This window comes from Phalangium opilio, unplaced genomic scaffold, assembly GCF_054372755.1.
Source record: "Phalangium opilio isolate 3A_F unplaced genomic scaffold, DU_Popi_V2 ptg000329l_1, whole genome shotgun sequence".
NCBI lineage: Eukaryota > Metazoa > Arthropoda > Arachnida > Opiliones > Phalangiidae > Phalangium > Phalangium opilio.
The window spans coordinates 2,827,422-2,849,389 of NW_028324226.1; the positions used below are offsets into that span (position 1 = coordinate 2,827,422).

The 21,968-nt window shown below is 38.5% G+C and overlaps 1 protein-coding gene across 1 annotated transcript in view; it reads right to left on the reverse strand.

The window, feature by feature from the left end:
* The window catches only part of LOC149610307 (phospholipid-transporting ATPase ABCA1-like), a 37,362-nt gene that overhangs the window by 4,626 nt on the left and 10,768 nt on the right, over positions 1-21,968 (reverse strand). Inside the window, exons 2-21 of the mRNA XM_089858928.1 lie at positions 8,799-8,916; positions 7,271-7,385; positions 6,169-6,401; positions 5,781-5,929; positions 5,574-5,710; positions 5,299-5,493; positions 4,494-4,589; positions 4,170-4,425; positions 3,943-4,082; positions 3,323-3,879; positions 2,914-3,262; positions 2,624-2,845; positions 2,337-2,541; positions 2,145-2,258; positions 1,895-2,078; positions 1,693-1,824; positions 1,357-1,634; positions 1,023-1,298; positions 671-958; positions 430-600 (exon numbers count right to left, since the gene is read on the reverse strand). Coding sequence (XP_089715054.1) covers positions 430-600; positions 671-958; positions 1,023-1,298; positions 1,357-1,634; positions 1,693-1,824; positions 1,895-2,078; positions 2,145-2,258; positions 2,337-2,541; positions 2,624-2,845; positions 2,914-3,262; positions 3,323-3,879; positions 3,943-4,082; positions 4,170-4,425; positions 4,494-4,589; positions 5,299-5,493; positions 5,574-5,710; positions 5,781-5,929; positions 6,169-6,401; positions 7,271-7,336 — 4,048 coding nt within the window. The 5' untranslated portion in view covers positions 7,337-7,385; positions 8,799-8,916. The remainder of the gene's footprint in view (positions 1-429; positions 601-670; positions 959-1,022; positions 1,299-1,356; positions 1,635-1,692; positions 1,825-1,894; positions 2,079-2,144; positions 2,259-2,336; positions 2,542-2,623; positions 2,846-2,913; positions 3,263-3,322; positions 3,880-3,942; positions 4,083-4,169; positions 4,426-4,493; positions 4,590-5,298; positions 5,494-5,573; positions 5,711-5,780; positions 5,930-6,168; positions 6,402-7,270; positions 7,386-8,798; positions 8,917-21,968) is intronic.

Sequence of the window (21,968 nt, forward strand, 5' to 3'; positions counted from 1 at the left end):
TGTCAGTTTTTTTTTATAGCCAAGATACTACTGCGTGTTCTGAAATAAGCCGCTGATTATTTTTATTAGTTGGGACTCGGAGAGACAGAGAGACTCACAACTTGTCCTCGATGCTAGTTGTTGCTGAATCCTGGCTGCGTTTAAATATACACTCTTGAAAATTATACTTTACAATTTTAAATTATAAAACCTTTTTCTTTTTCATATAATTACAAAACAGAGCCGATTCCCTAACTATACTCTATAGAGTACTGTCAGTTGTGACGTCAGATCCAAGGTTAAACGTCACGAGTCTGCCTTTTTAGCAATGGGCGGCCATGACAGTTACCGTTTTTTCTTTATGGGAAAACAGCATGGGTGACGTCACACCGGCGCTTCTGACAGCACTCTATATACTTCCATAATAAACGAACTTTATTATTAACTCACCAGCATCTTGGGCTTTCAGTTCACTGGACCTGGATCGAGGAGTTTTAACAAATCTTTGCAGACATCGTTGTTGAAAAGAGGCAAAGGCTTTCCTAAGACTAGAGTTGTTTTGACAGCAAGGTTTTTCTTCGCAAGGAACTGAACTCGCTTCTGATGTTGTACTTTTCCCAACTTATTAAAGGCAATCGGAGTTATCACCCCTTACTCAATTCCGTCCAGATGATCAAAGAATTATAATTACCTTCAACTGTAACCGTTCCATTTGGCTCAGCTTCCCATTCTTCCTTCTCAGATCCAGTAACTCTTAAAAATACTTCCTCCAATGAAGTATCAGAGATACCGTAGCTGTCAATTGGTAGAGATTTCTGTTGAGTTTCTAACGCTTCTAATAGTTTAAGAAGACTTCCATCCTTCTGGGCCGTTGTCGGAATAAGGAAAGTCATATCGGCACCCACGTCTTCAATAAGTTCCGCCCCACCAACGTAGTTTTTAACAAACTCTTTCATTTCATTGACCCCCGATGAAACTCCTTTGGGAGAAAAGTTTATGAACAATCGTATTTGATGCCCAAAATGCTCGCGAGTTTATCGTACCATAGGCTGAACCAGATTTAGACAACAACCCGGCCCGTTCTTGCGATTGACTTTTACTGATGGTACTATCGGGAGATTTCTTGTGACCGTTGGTGGCGTCGGATAATAGCTGCTTGTCAGCCTTAACCATGGTTAAATAATAACCCCTTCCGTATCTCGATTTCAAGAATAAACTCGAACCGCAACAGCTCAACTTTCCATTAGCGATAACGGCAATGCGATCTCCTAAAAGATCGGCTTCATCCATATGATGAGTTGTCAAAATAATAGTTCTTCCTGCAAAAATTAACAGTTACCAACGAAGTAAAGTAAAAAAGGCGTTATTTACTTTTACCTTCTTTGTATTTCAGCAGTAACTCCCAAATAGATCTTCTGGCATAAGGGTCGACACCCGCGGTTGGTTCGTCTAATATCACAGTTTTGGAGCCAGCGGTAAATGCGATTCCGATGGAAAGTTTCCTCTGCATACCCCCGGACAAGTTACACGCCAATGCATCCCTTTTGTTCTCCAAACCGAGATCAACTATCAGTTGTTCACTCTCTCTTTTAACATCTTCGTTCGAAGCTCCCTTCAAGCGACCATAGAACCACAAATGTTCTAGCACCGTCAGACTATGAAATTCATCAAGTAAATATCACTTCTGTCGACGACTTATTACAAAAATCTTACTCGTCAAATAGAACATTATATTGGGGGCAAACGCCCATGCTTCTTCTAACCGTATCAATTTCGGTTCTTATGCTATGGCCATAAACATAAGCCGTACCAGACGTGGGTGGGTACAGACCAGTCAATATTGAACTGTGTAATCAAATTATTTTATTTTTCGTGTTTGTTCGCGCGCAATTGTGTTCAAATATAAATGACATACATTGTAGTTGTCTTTCCAGCGCCATTGTGTCCTAAGAACGAAGTGATTTGGTTTTCGTAAAAATTTAAGGTTAAATCATCGACCGCTAGTTTGTTATTAGTTTTGTAGATTTTGGTCAAACTTTGGATTGAAACACCGAGTATCAAATCGGTTGGTTCTTCTTCAAAGTCTAAACTTTTCTTGTCTGTAATTTCAAGTTGAATTATGAAACAAGTTTCTTTATCAACATAACTAGAAACCTCTAACGCACCGCTAAATTTGATAGGGTTCGCGTGGAACTCTTTGTCAATGGTTTGTTTAGTTGGTCCACACCAGTAAGATTTAGTGAAGAAATAATACCATGGTCGTGGCACGCCAAATTGCCCTGAGAAAGATAGGTATAAAGTTATAATGAAAATTAAGTTCTTCTCGAAATTATTTGAGCTTATGGTAGGTAATTCACCAGGGAACACAGCTTCGATGTATAAGGCGATAATCAAATACAACAAAGCGTCCAACAACATCATTCCCATACTCGAAGCCAGGCTAAAACCGTCCCCTGGAACGGGACTGACAGCCATATTGGACCATTGAACACCGACACCTTCTTCTTCGTACCAAGCAAAATAACTGCAGCCGAAACCAAAAGCTACATTCGTCAGCAAACTCTATAATAGAGTTAATTCGGCCAACATGAATTGTTTTACTGAAAATAAACTGTCGTTGACGAATGACGGGGCTTTAACTCACCCCAGTGGCCTTTTGATGTACTGATAAACGTTCTTCCCAATGCGTCATGAATGGATAGGGAAGATACAACATAAAGAAAGCCATGCCGCCAGCGGCAGCCGCGATGTTAGCTTGCGAAAAGAACGTCGATAACAGAAAACTTTTCGATATGACCGATACGCAGTAACACATAAGAAAAACGTAAACCACAGTCGGATCGGATCTCTCAAGAACTTTCCCATACTGCGTTACACATTTTTACAATAATTAACACCAACTTTGATTTTGAAGGAAGTTAAAAGAAAACTTACCACAAGGATACACATAAGAAAAACGCAACTGACTGACATGACTAGAATACTCTCCAAGAACCAAGAGAGCCACAAAACGCCCGTTTCCATCCCCATGGTTCGCATAACTTCTTTCAATCGTTGTTCTTTTTCAAAAACAATCCCTTTGATGATCATGGCGCACGTATAAACCCAAGATAAAACCATGAACATGGGGAAGGAACGAGAGACGGCTAGGACAAACTGGTCGAAGATATAACAAGGGTACGGAAATTGTTGCAAGTAGATTCCGGTCTCAACATCGGAGCCGGTTTGCACTTTAATAATGGCGTGTTCCAGCATATCTTGCAAGAAAGCAAACCCGAAAGTCCTTTTGGACAAACAAAAGATTGAGACAGTCCAACAAGGAACGAACGTGTCACAAACTTACAAGTATTTGAGATCAATTGTCGGTCTCCGTCTAGGACCAGGTCGGGAAATTCTATCCTCGACTCTTTTGGTGCTGTCAACTTTTTTCGCGTCCATACGAAGTTTGTAATGAATATAACTCGGAAGTTCATCCTCACTCTGATTGTTGGCTAGAACATTCGTGAAGACAATTCCAGCCCACAGTTTATTCTCCTTGATTAAGTCCAAGCCCCGGTAAATCACATCGTCTTCTGTCGGGTAACCTTCAAAGCGATCGACTTCGATGCACTCCAGGTAAGTCGACATATCGTAGACAAAGTCCGAAGCCGCCGTAAAAAGCTGTATTATTCGTTGGAGTTTTGGCGTTATGAATTCTTCATAGAGTTCTTGGGTTGTGTAGCCTTGATTATCACTTTCGAGTAACTCGTTCATCCTGGCGATAAACTCCTCAACGGTCTCCATGAGGGACCAACTAGTGTTACCATCATCAATATCCAATGCCGAAATAGGTGAAAGGGAATCCATGACGCGAGTCAAGTAATTTTTAGCTTCGACTATCGGTATGAAGGTAACATTCATCTAAAAAGATTGTTCAAAATTATCGCTTCCATCTTATTTTCTAATCAGTTTCGTCTTTCTTACTTTCTTGATTATTTTCTCAACAGCGGGAGTATTGGGGGTATAAAGAATTTTTCCTCTTACAAACGGTTTCACTTGCTGCCATAAAAATCTAGTTTTTTGGTTTCTTTCAAGCACCTCAAAGAGGTCGTTACATTTCGTGGCTAATTAGAAAGATACCAATTAGTATTTCCCTTCTTACTTCGTCCTGACAAGATCTAAGTCTACAAAGAAAGAGCCAAAACGCTTACACGTAGTATTGTCGTACGAGTATTCAAAGGTATCATTTTTGGGCGATTCAGTCTCTTTTTTAATTTGTTCTCTCAATTCCTCTAACTGTCTAACTGATCCTTGATTTTCCGGATCAAAAATAGACGACGTGTTCCTGCCACACACGAACAATTGGAAAAGCTGCGCGCTAAGGTTTTCAAACTCAGACATATTCTTAGCTTCCTTCCAGGAACCAAATTTTTGAAATATGAACGCTAGACTAGGAATTCTTTCAAGCTAAAAAGATTTCCTAAATGTCAGTCAGCCCTTCTTAAAGATACCGCTCTTCTTCGTTTCACTTTTACCTCCACAAAAATATCCCCGAGAAGTTTAAGGTTTTCTTCTAGTTCGGCTAAACGAGGTGGTTTCGTACCTACGTTTTCTTCGGTAATTGTAGAGAGCTTTAGAAAGGAATTGGGCGCGTATTGAAGAAATGAAATTCGAGAGTGGTTCGTATATCCATAAGTTTATAAGATATGTCCCATAAGTATGACACTACCTATACTTCGTAATGCTGGGGGCTTACTGAGAGCTAGTTCGAGAACGACCCGAGAATGGAGCTATCTCAGAAGTCTTAGTGTGACGTCACCTGTCATAGAACCAAAGCGGTACCAAACATGGCCGTCCACTGCCAAAGCTAAGCCCGTGACGTTTTACCTAGGCACTGACGTCACAACTGAGATAGCTCTATAGAGTAATGGCAGTACTACTTATGCAAACGTCATACCCTTCAATCTCTTAGATCAGTGTCATCCCCCTTCGGGGCGCGTACAGGATCCCCTTTTACAAGAGCGCGCCCAGAGGGAGGGATGCACAGACTACACCCCTCTCTACCGCCACTAGGCCTACACTCGGTTTTACAGTCCATCTAATCCTATTTAGTCTGTACTTAGCCATTGCCTGAGCCTCGCCAGGCGTCGCTTTATATGACCTACGTCACTTCATGACAAGCTCCAGTTTGTAACCAGTGACAAACTTATGGAACATATCTTATGAACCTATGGTATATCTTATAAGGCGCGTGTCAACCGAGGAGCTATTCACTCTCGGATAACCCTTACACCGAGTTACACGCTCCTCGGTGTGAACCTGACCGTGTAAAATACATACCTGAGTGTAGAAAACTTTCCATTTGACAAATTCTAAAATTTGAAGGGCAAGATTTGAGCCGTCAGTCGGGTTCAAACTACACAAGTCTATTTTCAGTTTTCTAAATCTAGTTTTATTTTTTACAGTCAAGAGTTCCTCTAGTCCATTGTTAACGCATAGATGCGTACGGACACTGACTTTTTGAAGATCAAACAGCTAAGAAATTAATTCGTATACCGTTAGCAAACACCGCGAATTTTCGCAACTTATAAAAAAAAAGCGGGTTCATTTCTTACGGGTTGAATGCCAGCAATATTTATGGAAGATTTCAACAGAGTTCTGACGCTTTCGGGTGACACCGATAAATTCAAACTTTGAACAGAATCCTTGACTTCGCTAATGTTGCTAAATATGTGTGAAATTACGAAAGACCCTACGGAAGAATTGTCCTAATTGTTATAGTTGATTGTTACTAACAATCTCCAAGATTTATTATGGTATACCTTTTATTTTGGCTTTTGGGTTTGTCAATTTTCTTAACAGTCTACTAAACGCTTCAAAATCAGCTACCATTTGTTTCAAGCTATTGATTTTAGAGTCAGTTACGAGTTTATTGGCTATTTCTTCTACGTCATTTATTACATTATTGACTCTAAAATGGCGAATTATGATTATTGCATCTGCAGGGATACTTTCCGAGTGAGAGAGTAAAGGCCTTTTCAGACGGTACAACTTTTGACTCGACTAGATGAGTCAGTCAGCAAAAATTGGCCAGTGATTTAATTTGGTGATTACAACTTGACCAATTCATACGACCCAACTAGTTTACACAACTCAAGTTGACTCATCTAAAAAGTCGTATCGTCTGAGTAGGCCTTAAGTAAACCTTACAATTGAGTTGTGGCGCTAGCTACTTGAGTTTGTACATTGTTGGTAACCTGTTGATGGCAAGTGTTGTTGAAAGTGCAGAGGGTATTTTGTAGGAAAGGTAGAAGGCCAGCCGAGGGCATGGCTTTTTCGTCAAAGTGACATTCGGGCAGGTACAACCGTAAACCGCGACTTCGTACCCACATTAATATCATGAACAAAATTAGCGGCCATACTATCTCAACTATCAGACGAAGCTAAACGAGAATTTATACATATTTCGAAATGAATTAATCACTATTGAAATTCGAGTCTTCCAGGGGAACAGAGTCAGGCATTATACAGGGGTGTTCCAAAAAAGGTGGTAGGAGACCCTATGAAGTACTGTGGGTTCTATGGTAAATCAATTTTGAGTAGAAAGTGTTCTATGACAAATGGCCATCCAGGCCACCGTTTTAAAGTTACGATTAGATCCGAGTGTTTTACGGATGACCCCTTAAATAAATTAGCATTGTCTGTTCAGTTTATTACATCCATAAAACACTCCAATCATAACTATTTTAGGGTGAGCATTAGGGCAAAATGTCATAGAACACTTTGGAATCAAAATCGCACTGCACTTCGATCCTATCACCCTTTTTGGAATAACACCCTGTATTTCTTTTTTTTTCCACTAGGCTTATTAATTACAACGAAATATCGAAGTGCCTTTCGCTGTTATGCTTATATTTGACCAAAAATTAAATTATAACCAAGAAGTTATATCTAGTTTATTAGGGAGAAGGTATAAATTCGCCACATTTCCAGCTTTATCTCCAGTCCAAACGTAGGTCCGGCGTTAATCCCCGCCTCTAAATTAGAACCAGCATATCATTGGTTCTTGAATACTCACGTCAGCGCGACGCGAATGACGAAAATTACGCATTTTTCGACTGAGGAGAGGCGAAATAGCCCGGCCTCCTTTTGCGTCCCCCCCTTGTATTTTTAAAAGGGGACTGGGACTATGACGCGCGAATACTTAGGCATATTATACCTTCTCCCAAGTAAACTAGATATCACTTCTTGTTATAACGTTCTAATGCCTGACCCCCCATATATTTTTTATTTAACTACAATTAGGATATACCTTGTGCCTTCGATGGAGAGTAAAATTTTTCCAAAGTAATAGGTATAATTTAGTTAATCTCCCCATGATTATTCATAAAATATTTCTTTCCTAGTACCACAGTTTATTTATTTAGCTGAAATAAAAGAGAAATGAGAAATTTAAAAACTTTATCCTGGTTAAAATTCATTCTCATTCTCATTCATTTTGATTAAGAATTTGAAAAATTAACCAAGGGGCTATATAGTTAGTTATTAAATCCCAGATACCCTGGGACGAAGACCAGCGTGTAACCCCAATTACACGAACTGACCAGCCCCTCGTTAGAACTTAATAACATAAAAACACCCCAGAAACCTTTCGACAAAATGATATTAAACAGGAAAACGTGGAAACGATAAATCGCTAAATGTTTTCGTGATAAAGAATTTAAGATAAGAAGATCTTTCTCAGTTTCATTTTTAACCGAGGTATAGTTGAAAATTTAAAAACTTTAACGTTGTTTTTAAAACTTTAAAGAATATGACCCATATACATTGGTTCTACATAATTTAGCTAGGGAGATATGGGCTCCCAAACATTGGTTGGCCCGAAAAACCATCAAATATTCATACGTTTAGTAATTAGCTTCAGTTTACCAACGTACGTACATTTCTGCTAGTTAATGGTTTAATAAAATTCTTAGATTGAAGACTTTTGAAGGCTGATTCGTCTTACCATAAGTTTATAAGATATGTTCCATAAGTATAACACTACATATACTTCGTAAAGCTAGAGACTTTACAATGCGAGAATTGACTACACTCGGTAAAAATTGCAGTCCATCTTCCTATATAGTCTATATTAAGCCTTTGACAGCGCCTCACCAGGCGCCGCTTTACGAAAATCTATGACGTATCACCTAAGTCACTTGACATGCTCCCAGTAACTAGCGATAAACTTATGGAACATATCTTATGAACTTATGGTCTTACTCCACATGTGGCGTTCCTTGTTTTAGGGATCAATCAATGTTTGGGAGCCCTTACTTGTCCGTAACTAAATGTTGTAGACCCCATCCATGTTCTTCGACGTTTTAAACACAATTTGAACATCCCCTTTTATTCACGAGTACGACAGACTTATCAAAAACACCCTGGGAACGTAAAACTATCTAGTTTACAAAAAAAAGCTCCTAGAATCAAAACACAAACAAATTCAATAGCTATAACACAAATCTTCTTCCTCATCTATGAAAAATCAACAACGATAAAAAACTAAAGAAAATAAAAGAATAACAGTCTAACAACACAAAATAGTCAACTTGTAAACTGTTGTCATGATGAATATAGAAGCAAAGTGGTTGTGTTTTATTGTCACTGTTCCAATTTACAATTACACACATCCTTCGGAAGAACCTCTTATTAATAATTTATTATATAACAGTGTCTGAATGAAATAAAAAATAAGTCTAAAGGAGGTTAGCGCGAGCTAGATTGTAAGATTATCCTATTGACTAAGAAATTATAGAATATATAAGTGAATGGACACGTAATTACGGACAACTTACGCGTCAAGTTCCTAAGAAACATTTTACTATTCATTTTATTCTAAGGCCGAAAGTAACGAACGTCGTTTCTTCGTCTAGGATGATGACGAGATCCAACTCGTGAGACAGTTTTCGTCCTCTAAGAAAGAAAGAAAAGGGAGGAAAGAAAAGATTAAGAAACATTTTATAAATGAAACCCTTTTGTTTCGATATAATTGATACCAAAATTTATACTTTGAAAAAATTAATGGAACTTAAACCGATATATCGTTTCGAAGTTAATTTACCGATTTATCGATAAAAAACGGTCGATTTCGGTTTCGTTGGGTTAAATAGTCGGTCGATATCGGGTTTGTTGGGTTAAATAGTCGGTCGATATCGGGTTTGTTGGGTTAAATAGTCGGTCGATATCGGTTTCATTGGGTTAAATGTCGGTCGATATCGGTTTCATTGGGTTAAATAATCGGTCGATATCGGTTTCATTGGGTTAAATAATCGGTCGATATCGGTTTCATTGGGTTAAATGTCGGTCGATATCGGTTTCATTGGGTTAAATAATCGGTCGATATCGGTTTCATTGGGTTAAATAATCGGTCGATATCGGGTTCGTTGGGTAAAATAATCGGTCGATATCGGTTTCGTTGGGTTAAATAATCGGTCGATATCGGTTTCATTGGGTTAAATAATCGGTCGATATCGGGTTCCTTGGGTTAAATAATCGGTCAATATCGGTTTCATTGGGTTAAATAATAGGCCGATACGGTTTTCATTGGGTTAAATAATAGGTCGATACCGGTTTCATTGGGTTAAATAATAGGCCGATACGGTTTTCATTGGGTTAAATAATAGGTCGATACCGGTTTCATTGGGTTAAATAATAGGCCGATACGGTTTTCATTGGGTTAAATAATAGGTCGATACCGGTTTCATTGGGTTAAATAATAGGTCGATACCGGTTTCATTGGTTTAAATAATAGGTCGATACCGGTTTCATTGGGTTAAATAATAGGCCGATACGGTTTTCATTGGGTTAAATAATAGGTCGATAGCATATAAGCAATATCTCCAACAACCTTGGGTCGATACCGGTTTCATTGGGTTAAATAATATTTTGCAAAAGTGTTAGTTTGATTAAATTTTAACGAATTTTGTTATGAAAGTTAACTAATATTTACAAAGAACGAACAAGTCTCTTTGATTACATAAAATCAACTCCAAAATAACCGCATTTTTGTATGATCAAAATAAAAAAAATTTGCTTAAAAATAAAAAATGAATTAAGTGCCAATTTTTGTTGAATGAACGATGAACATTTAACTTTTTGGCAGTTGATCAAATAGTTCGTGTCTGGGACCTGTAGAATCTTCGGTATTTTTACTGAGATATTTATAGTACGAGTTTTATAGCGTGTGAAGGGTATTAAAAAAAGAAATTTGAAGAACCTCTTCAAAACGGAAGATGTCCATAAATAATACTTTTTGATACATTTTAAAGTAAAGAAAATTTAGTTTTTTAGCTAGTGAAAAATATTTGTAATTTTAGCTACACTGAAAGAGCATATCTCTACCGCCACTAGCCTATAGTAAATAAAATGCAGAGAAATAGAGAGGTTAGACTAAAAATCTAACCTACTAAACGTCAGCCCTGCACTTAGCAAATAGGGGTGGAGGATCTCTGTAGAGTTTTACACTCCGTAAAGTTCTCCGCCATTTTGAGGGAAAAGGGAGCAGCCATTATTAAGGCGCATAATCGTATAAATATTTGAGAAAGGGGTTTGTTTGTTTGTTTGTTATTTTCGCAAAGTCACAATTCAGCAATGTCTGAATTTTTTTTACCAAAATGTATAATTGATATCAGTAACACTAGGGGAAGGTTCATTAGAAGTTGTTTGGTTTCGTACCTCAAGGTTGGGTCCGCGAACGAAGCCCTATCCATTAAGACAGCGAAGAAAGTTCAATTGACAATTCTAGCTATACCCGTAACATTTTTAACTTTATGGACAACCCCTAATTAAGCATCATTTCATTGAGTTTAAAAGTTTTAAATAAAAGTTAGTTCTTAATAAACATCATGCAGATATTTTAGGAAACGTTTCCAGGTTTACAGACCGTTAAAACACAAGGGTAAAGCCGTAGCTTAGCTAGTAATTAATAACATATAAAATGATTAAATCATGATATCAACAATTCATTCTTTCATTCGTGTTACCGTACAATAAAAATGCAAAAACTCTTATGACGGTTTCTAAACTTCGTCAAGTCCCTCGAGATTATTGTAGGTCAAAATAATCTACAAAACGTACTCTGAAAAACAAATTAAAGTCAACTAACCCGACCTTTAAATCGAGTATAGAATTTTAAATTAACCTTAGAGAAACCTCCACTTTCACCGAAGATACAAAATCTCTCCAAAGTATCACGAAAATATTTCTCTAAACACTAGAAAGAACCCAAAGGGTAATAAAGAATGACATGAACCGATTTGGCTTCTGGCAGTAAATGATAACATAAGTACATAAGATATGTTCCTCCATAAGTTTGTAACTGGTTACTGAGAGTTTGTCATCAAAGAAGTGACGTAGGTCATAGATTCGAGGTAAAGCGACGCCTGGTGAGACGCTGTCGAAGGCTTAGTACAGACTAAATAAGAAGATGGAAGTCCTGAAAAACTAACCGAGTGTAGTCAATAGACTAGTGGTGGTGTATCCCTCCCTCTGGGCGCGCTCTTGTAAAAGGGGATACGCGCCCAGTAGGGGGATGACACTGATCTAAGATATTGAAGGGTATGACGTTTGCATAAGTAGTACTGCCATTACTCTATAGAGCTATCTCAGTTGTGACGTCAGTGCCTAGGTAAAACGTCACGGGCTTAGCCGAGGGGGTAGACACTTGAGAACTCAGGTGTACAATATGTCTTCAACTCAATGTACTCTCAAAGCTGAACTCTTTTGAACTCAGGTGTACACAGAGATCCAAAGTGTCTACCCCCTCGGGCTTAGCTTTGCAAGTGGGCGGCCATGTTTGCTACCGCTTTGGTTGTATGGCCAAATAGCACAGGTGACGTCACACTAAGGCTTCTGAGATAGCTCTATTCTCGCGTCGATCTCGAACTAGCTCTCAGTAAGTCTCTAGCATTACGAAGTATAGGAAGTGTCATACTTATGGATGGAACATATCTTATAAACTTATGGTGATAACCGTATAGACACTTTTTACCTCTCCGAGTGACGTATGTCACGGAGAGGTTCTAAAATCGACAGGCATGTCTGTGTGTGTGTGTGTGTGTGTGTGTGTGTGTGTGTCAGGCTGTTGTTATTGACTTACACCCCAGGGGACCGCGTTCGCAGTTTCCGAATCGAAGCAAATGTGTTCGCCATTTCCGGACCGCATTGACAGTTCCCGGAAAATTCAAAACTTGAGGCTATCCACAATTCAACTGGCCACTATTATTTCATCTGACTAGTCAATTGTCCATTCCACACGAACACCAATCTGTATTCACTGGCTTCTAACACCACCACCTTCTAGGCGTTGCTTTTGTCTATCCCACAAAGACACCAGTCTGAACTTACTGGCTTCTAACACCACCATCTTCTGGTCTTTGTTTTTGTCCATCCCACATGGACACCAGTCTGTACACCTGGCTTCTACACCACCATCTTCTCGTCTTTGTTTTTGTCCATCCCACATGGACACCAGTCTGTACACCTGGCTTCTACACCACCATCTTCTGGTCATAGTTTTTGTCCATCCCACATGGACACCAGTCTGCACACCTGGCTTCTACACCACCATCTTCTGGTCATAGTTTTTGTCCATCCCACATGGACACCAGTCTGTACACCTGGCTTCTACACCACCATCTTCTGGTCATAGTTTTTGTCCATCCCACATGGACACCAGTCTGCACACCTGGCTTCTACACCACCATCTTCTGGTCATAGTTTTTGTCCATCCCACATGGACACCAGTCTGTACACCTGGCTTCTACACCACCATCTTCTGGTCATAGTTTTTGTCCATCCCACATGGACACCAGTCTGCACACCTGGCTTCTACACCACCATCTTCTGGTCATAGTTTTTGTCCATCCCACATGGACACCAGTCTGTACACCTGGCTTCTACACCACCATCTTCTGGTCATAGTTTTTGTCCATCCCACATGGACACCAGTCTGCACACCTGGCTTCTACACCACCATCTTCTCGTCTTTGTTTTTGTCCATCCCACATGGACACCAGTCTGTACACTTGGCTTCTACACCACCATCTTCTGGTCATTGTTTTTGTCCATCCCACATGGACACCAGTCTGTACACCTGGCTTCTACACCACCATCTTCTGGTCATTGTTTTTGTCCATCCCACATGGACACCAGTCTGTACACCTGGCTTCTACACCACCATCTTCTGGTCATTGTTTTTGTCCATCCCACATGGACACCAGTCTGTACACCTGGCTTCTACACCACCATCTTCTGGTCATTGTTTTTGTCCATCCCACATGGACACCAGTCTGTACACCTGGCTTCTACACCACCATCTTCTGGTCATAGTTTTTGTCCATCCCACATGGACACCAGTCTGTACACCTGGCTTCTACACCACCATCTTCTGGTCATAGTTTTTGTCCATCCCACATGGACACCAGTCTGCACACCTGGCTTCTACTCCATCATCATCCTTAAGGTTAAGACATACGCGGCGATCGGCCAGGGTTACGAGAAACGTCCGGCCTCCCAATGGCGGGGCTTCCACCAAAGGTTCACGCAATTGCGCTGTTCTTATCCATAGCTGCGATTCGAAATCCTTATATACTACCTATTTGAATAAGGTGAAGCAACCGGCGTATGCTTCATTTTAAACGCCAATATTAGTCAAGTCTCTCAAGAATGTTTAATTGTTCTTTATCAAGACGATGTAACGCTCAATAAGGCGAACAACTAACGAAGAAAATATTTAATATTAATTATATTTATTTTAATATTTAAGATAATCTTGTTTCTAAACTCAAAATTAAAACGGAAAGAGTAAAAAAGCTGTCTATTTCTTTGTCTGTGTGTGTCTGTCCGTTGTCACACTAGTGCGCCGAGTTAGCAGTTCGCTTTGTTTTGATGTGTTAAGAAATACTACAGAACCTTAATATTCACTTTTTCATAATATAAAGTGAATATGTGGAAATCGTTTTCGTAATTACGATGCATTTAGTACTTTTGTAGCTTTAAAGCTCTGTTTCATTTTGATATTTCAAGGATGTTTTTTAATATTGTTATTTGAAATGGATGTTTATATATTACTTAAGCTATACTACATCTGTTTATAGCATAATCCTTTCTATAGTGATTTCAAAAAGAACGCAACGAAATTGGTCAATTGAACTTTTATTTGTCAATAGGCCTAGTGAACCAAAAAGTAAACGCTTGGGTTTGGTTTTCGTTTCTGTAATGCAGAGACATTAACGGTTCGGAGTGAGCCGAAAGTTAAACACACTTTTAAATAATTAGGCTTAGATTTTATAATCATGGTGGATATCTGGGCCGCGTTCAGCAGAGCTCAGCGCTGTTAGCAGTGTCCTACAGGACGGGATTTTGGTTTTGAATTTGACGTCACGGTGCTCAGCGCGGTCTTCAAAGCAAAATAGTCGGGTTTTTGGAAAACGTGACGTAAAACGCGTAGTTCTCAGCTTGGCGAAAAAACATGGAGGAATTAATACAAATAGCTCTTGCTGATTCTGATGGGACTATAGCTATTTAATTGGCGTGAAACTATTTGATGACGCGAGAATTTTAAGAGACATGCTACTTTCTAATTTTAATTATAAAAGACGTTGTTATCTATCTCTTTAAATATGTTATCATACAATTTTTGTTAAGCCTTGGTACCTTGCACGCTTTATTGCGCTAGCGTAATTTTTAAAACACCGATGACCGGAGAAAAGCTATGACGACAGATCTCACCGGTAACCGTTTTCCAAAATCCGCTGTCATTTTGGTGAGCTCTGCTGGACGCAGCTCAGACCAGTGAAAGGTCTGATCGTAATCGGATTATAGCTTCGTGTGTTCATGCTATTTATGGTGCGCATTTACTTCCAGTGTGTGTAGACACAAATAAGCTTTCGTGTTATGTAACGTTAACAGTCATGTTGACAAACTAAGAAAATCGTTGAGGTGAAACGAGAGGATAGTGTTTACATGGCAACCCTGTTGTGAATATGGCTTTGAACATAGAGGGTATACAGTTGAGCAGTAGAAAATTCGGCCTTTACAAGACGTAAAGGTAATATCCCTCCAAAGTTTTAGCTCTTCATTTCCCGTTTTTCCCCCATCGGATGATTTTAATGTGTACAAGTATATCCTTATTGGATGTAAAATGTCGTCTGATTTACAGTATATTTGCTATGCTTTGTATACTGCTTTAATATTTCATAAATTTTAACTTCATTATTTGTTCTTAAAAAAAGAAACATTTCCATATCTGGGTAGGTAATTAAGTTTGTAAGTAGTCCTCCTCGGAGAGGTAATATTTTGGTTTTCCCAACTTGTTTTAAAGCACAAACGCGAACTTCTAATCTATAATTTAAATTTCCCCTGGCATGCTTGGTAATCTCTTTATCATGAGATATTAAAGGGTATGGGAATTTACAATTTCATATCATATTTTAGCACGAAAGTGGTATTATATTACACTTTCAAGTCTCTACTTTCAAAATATAAAGTTTTTAATATAATTGAACCAAAGTTTCTATTTTTAAAATCCATTGGAAAATCACGAAAACTCAGCTTCGATACATAAATTATTTTGTCTTGGTTTATGACATCACACGGGCAAACCTATACAAGCGAGAGCGAGCGCGAGCTATACCCGTCTCGTGCTCTGTCTATGCTTTGATAGCGGAGAGAGTGGCACCATCTCGCGTGCGTGACGTCAAAAACAAGAAAACGTTGTAGCCTTTCTTAAAAACTTTTAAAAAGTGGATTTTAAATAATTGCATATGAAGCATTTTCAAATGCATATTGCCAAATAACTAGAAATCGGAGAATTAAAAGCTTGATATTTCTGAATTCACAGTAATTAATTCTATCTTTTGCTATATAAATCAGAGGTTTTTCAAACGAAGCTTCTCATACCCTTTAAAGAAGAAAAAGTTGACCCCTAAAAGAAAGAACAAAAATATTTCTGGCGACCGTTCGCCGGTGACCCAGAAACGCTAACTACGCGCGCATATTCTACCCAACAGTTCTTTCCAGAAACCGGGGATTTTTTGTTCAAATGGACGGACCTTTTACATTTTTAACGTTTTTCAGACGCCTAAAATCTTCTAAGTCCATGTAGCGTATCAAGTATACCATTACTGAACCGGGAACCGCTACAAACGATGGCAGTAGTTAGTTACAGACGTCCCAGAAGGGCAAAGGCAGTAACGCGAGGGAAAGTAATATAATGGTAGAGGTGGTTATATTATATACTTTATAAAACGTATGTAAAATAACCATCTCTACAGGGTGTTCCTTGGGCCATTTTTGAGTAGAAAATGTTCTATGACATTTTGACCCAAGGGCTACCGGTTACGATTACAGTGTTACACGGATGACCCCTTAAATTTAAGAAGAAAAAAACTGAAAGACAATGATTTCTAATTTAATTAAGGGGTCATTCGTAAAACACCCCACCAATCGTAACCGGTGGCCCTTGGGTCAAAATGTCACAGAAGTTACATTTTTTGGACTCAAAATCGTCCACAGAACCTACCTTATACAGGGTGTTTCTGGCTGGTAAGTCTGGCATAAGTTAATGGGGATAAGTTCCTTGGGTGCACGATTTTGAGTCGAAAATGTAACTTCGTCCGGGCCACTGTTTTCAAGTTAAGATTGGAGTATTTTACGAGTGGCCCCTTAATTTCTAATTTAATTAAGGAGTCATCCCTAAAACACTCAAATCACAACTCGAAAACAGTGGCCTGGACACCCCAAACGTAACCGGTGGCGCTTGGGTCAAAATGCCATAGAAGTCACATGGCATTTTGGACTCAAAATCGTCCATAGAATCCACTGTACTTCGGTCCTGTACCACCATTTTTTTAATAACCCTGTATAGAGTTGATACTATGTCGAGAGATCATTGCCCTTAATCCTACCCAACATTTAATGGTTTGGGAAAAAACGCAACGTCCTTGGAAGGAACTCGGATCGAAAAATACGTTTATTCTAAAACGCATTGCGGGTTTTAGAAATAATCTCTGGGCAATGGCCAGCTATAATAGACAAACAGCTATACTGTATATCTAAGGGACCATGGAACGAAATGATACCTAGATTTTAATCGATTCTATAAAACCCCCACTCGTCCTAAAATTCTCTTAAACTTATGTCATAAGTTGATAAGATATGTCCCATAAGTTTATCACTGGTTAATGACAGCTTGTCATGAAGTGACGTAGGTCATAGATTCTTGTATAGCGACGCCTGGTGAGACGCTGTCAAAGGCTTAGTACAGACAAGAAGTGATATCTAGTTTATTAGGGAGAAGGTTTAAGATGCCTAAGTATTCACTCGCCATAGTCCCAGTCCCCCTTTCAAAATACAAGGGGGGATGTAAAAGGAGGCCGGGCTATTTCGCCTCTCCTCAGTCGGAAAGTACGTAATTTTCGTCATTCGCGTCCCGCTGACGTGAGTTTTCAAGAATCAATGAGATGCTGGTTGTAATTTGGAGGCGGTGATTAACTCCGGACCTACGTTTGGACTGGAGATAAAGCTGGAAATGCGGCGAATTTATACCTTCTCCCTAATAAACTAGATATCACTTCTTCGTACAGACTAATTAAATAGGCAGATGGACTGCAAAACCGCGTGTAGTCAATTCTCGCTTGTCGTTCTCGAACTAGCTCTCAGCAAGTCTCTAGCACTATACGAAGTATAGGTAGTTTCATACTTATGGAACATATCTTATAAACGTATGCTTATGTACAGTAAAAATATACCCAAATAGTCGTTAGCTCCGAATCCCGTTGTCTCAAACGCCATTACAAGTCTACAACTATTTTGTTGTTCTTGTTTAAACGAAGAGAAGATGAAATAAGAGAGAAAATGGAATTAAGTAACGCAAGGGAAACCTAACAAATCAACTTTGGTTTTCACAATCCCTTTAACACACTTTCAACAATCGACCGGGTCCGAGTGCGTGTACGTTTGACGTCACCAAAATAAATGAATTTGTATCAAGTACGTCACAACGTGAGAAGAAAATTTAAAATTCTTTAGCTGCACACGTATTTTCGATAATTCCCAAGTTTGAAATTCAACAGGAATAGAAAAGAAACAAATCTGCAGAGATTTCGTTTGAAACATAAAACATCAATAGATTATGTAACGCGGTACGTTCTTGTCTCCAGATGAAACTATTCAGAAGTTCTCTCACGTTTAAAGCTTAATTAGTTGAAAAATTATAGAAGTAGATAAATTCCATTTTACTAGAAATTATCAATTCCGGTCTTAAATTTTCAGAACATAAATAAGGATTTCCCATTTTCCCCATACTACTTTACATACTTAAAAAGGAAAACATTATTCTTGACGTTTTGGACCAATTTAACTATTTTCTGGCCTATTCTTGACCCTTTGGACTTAAAAGAAGGCATAGGATGGATGGGGAGTTTTTGGATCTTGGCGTCACGTGGTACCTGTGACGTATTTCAAATAATTTTTAGTTTTCACCCACCCGCCGAAGCCTTCATTTAGTCCCTTTAAAATCCCTTGACCTCTTAATGACCCTTTCCACCAATTTTAGAATCCCTTGCCCTCTTACTGACCCTTTGGACCACTTTTATATTACCCTGACCTCTTACTGACCCTTTGGACCACTTTTATATTACCCTGACCTCTTACTGACCCTTTGGACCACTTTTATATTACCCTGACCTCTTACTGACCCTTTGGAACAAATTTAGAATCAATTGACCTCTTACTGACTCTTTGGAACAATTTTAGAATAACCTGACCTCTTACTGACCCTTTGGAACAATTTTAGAATCAATTGACCTCTTACTGACCCTTTGGAACAATTTTAGAATACCGCGACCTCTTACTGACCCTTTGGAACAATTTTAGAATACCGCGACCTCTTACTGACCCTTTGGAACAATTTTAGAATACCCCGACCTCTTACTGACCCTTTGGAACAAATTTAGAATCAATTGACCTCTTACTGACCCTTTGGAACAAATTTAGAATCAATTGACCTCTTACTGACCCTTTGGAACAAATTTAGAATCAATTGACCTCTTACTGACACTTTGGAACAATTTTAGAATCCCTTGACCTCTTCCTGACCCTTTGGACCACTTTTATAATGCGCTGACATCTTCCAGACCAGGCATGTAAACCTAATTTTAAAAGACTACGGACCTTTTGAACCTATTTGGATAACTTCAATATACTTTCAATCCCAAACACTGTTTCCTTTGCGTTAATATATTTCTGTTAACAAGAATGAGAGTTCATTTTAATGGGCCGGCATTGATTTGAAAGCCGTCTCCGAAAGGCATAAGACCTTTTTCGACGAGAAACGCCTTACATAAAGACCTCACCCCTTCGCGCCTATACCAGATAAAGGCGCAACTCGAGTCGTGACGCGGTTACGTAAATACCTTGCCCAGATTATATTACTCTTAATTTCAAATAAAGGAAGTTGGGGTGGCAATTAGAGTAGGGTCACCAAAGGTACGTGGCTTCGAAACTTATTTAAACATAAATGTGTCTAGGGTCCAGCCACCGAATCGTTAAGTCATTGAACTAACACAACGAAAGAGAACACAATGGCTACATAAGTTCCTAAGATATGTTGGCCATAAGTTTGTCACTGGTTACAAACTGGAGCTTGTCATGAAGTGACGTAGGTCATAGATTCTGGTAAAGCGACGCCTGGTGAGGTGCTGTTAAAGGCTAAATAGGAAGATGGAAGTCCTACAAAACTAACCGAGTGTAGTCAATTCTCGTTTGTTGTTCTAGAACTGTAAGTCTCTAGCATTACGAAGTATAGGTAGTGTCATACTTATGAAACTTATCTTATAAACTTATGTGGCTATTATATGGTAGGTCTACATGCAGGTCTATAAAATAATGGGTCTTTCAGACTACACATAATAGTCTATAACGTATTACGGTGACAGGTGTAAGAAAATGTTTGGGTTCATTGCTTTATTCGCAAGATCGTTAAAATAAGATTCCTTTCGGTTTTGCGCGACAATGCATTTCTTGAGAACAGACCATTCCATTCCATTAATAACTTGCAGCTAGCTGAGTTGCAGAGAAATCAACTCAGATGAGGTTATTTCCCTGGTGCCAAGATGCAACGCCAGATAGAGCCAGGGTTCTCTACACGCTGCCATCTAGCGGCGATTCTTGGTGTGAGGAAAATAACTCAAGAAAGTGATCCCACCCGCCCTCTGGTGTTTGCTTCTCTTTTGAAATTAATGGAATAGTCTATATAAAAGTGGTTTGTCCATCTTCTAATTAGGAAGAACGTTTCTATAGTGGCTTTTCTAGCAACATTCCTAAAGGTTTCACACTTTCGAAGCACGTCCTGTGGTTGTTATCACTTTGAAAAAAATATTTAGTTCCTTTCATTGAAGAAATTAAGGATCTTCGTATTTAAAACGCAAGGAAGCAATACCAGTTTTGAAGTTTTTAACACCACTTTACAAGTTTTCTTTATCATTTAAAATAAAACTTCAATTAAACAGACGACTAATTATCATATTTTTTGGACGATAGTTTCAAAAATTCCGACTATATTTAAATAATAATAATAATAATAATAATAACATAAGTTTATAAGATATGTTCCTTAAGTATGACACTTCCTATACTTCGTAATGCTAAAGACTTACTAAGAGATAGTTCGAGAACGACAAGCGAGAATTGACTACACTAGGTTAGTTTTGCAGTGCATCTTCCTATTTAGTCTGTCCTAAGCCTTTGGCAGCGCATGACCAGGCGTCTTTGCTTTACGAAAGTGAATCTATGACCTACGTCACTTCATGACAAGCTCCAGTTTATAACCAGTGACAAACTTATGGAACATATCTTATGAACTTATGATAACAATAATTAAAGTTATAATTAAAGTGCTAAATGTAATGATGCCAAATGAAATGCTTTGTTAAAAATAATAATTCCCATGAAATCCTACTTAAATTAATATAATTCAAGTCGTGGGTCTATTCGATTCGATTCGGTTCCATCACATCATTTTGTAAAAAATAAAACATTCAATCAACAACGCAACGCAACCAGCCAACCAACAACTTTGACAGTGAGTACTGGTATCAAATACAAACGTTAATTTTATGTAGTCATTAAATCGCGTGCCAAAAACTCAAAAGGCGACAACACCCAGTCTCATTCAGGGTCAAAATAACACATCATAATAATGCTAATGCCCTTTGATTCCTGTACCTCAAATATTACCTGGAAAATATTTCGAAACATCCCGAACGTTGTTATAAATTACAAATTAATAACTAGGAAAAACAAAACCAAAAAAAGAGAGATGAAAATTTAAATAATAATAAAACAGCTTTCAGGGTTTATGATGGAAGGGAAGACATTTATAAAGATGGGTTAAAATCAATTTCAATAAATCCAAAATCTTCTTCAATACAGTTATATCATCAAAGTTTCTTTTGGTCAAATCATAGGATAAGCCGTGACCTTGTTACAGTTACACAGGGTGTTTCTGATAAGTCTGCCATAAATTAAAGGGGGTGTTCGTTGAAGCGATTTTGAGTTGAAAATGTAACTTCTATCTCCATTTTGACATCCGGGCCACTGCTTTCTACTTATGATTTGAGTGTTTTAGGGATGACCCTTTAATTAAATATGAAATCATCGTCTTTCAGTTTCTTAATTAAATTTAAGGGGTCATCCGTAAAATACTTCATCCAATCTAAACTTGAAAACAGTGTCCTTAGGGCAAAAATGGAGATAGAAGTTACAATTTCGACTCAAAATCGTGCACCCAAAGGACACGATTCCCCTTATTTTATGGCAGACTTATCAGAAACACCCTGTACACAGTATACATATATAATATGAAGACAAGAAAATCGATGGAATTGGGACTAAGGACTTAGAGAAGGAGAAGCAATGTCTAGAGGAAGGAAGTAGAAGAAGAAGAAGCAGCAAGAGGAAAGAGT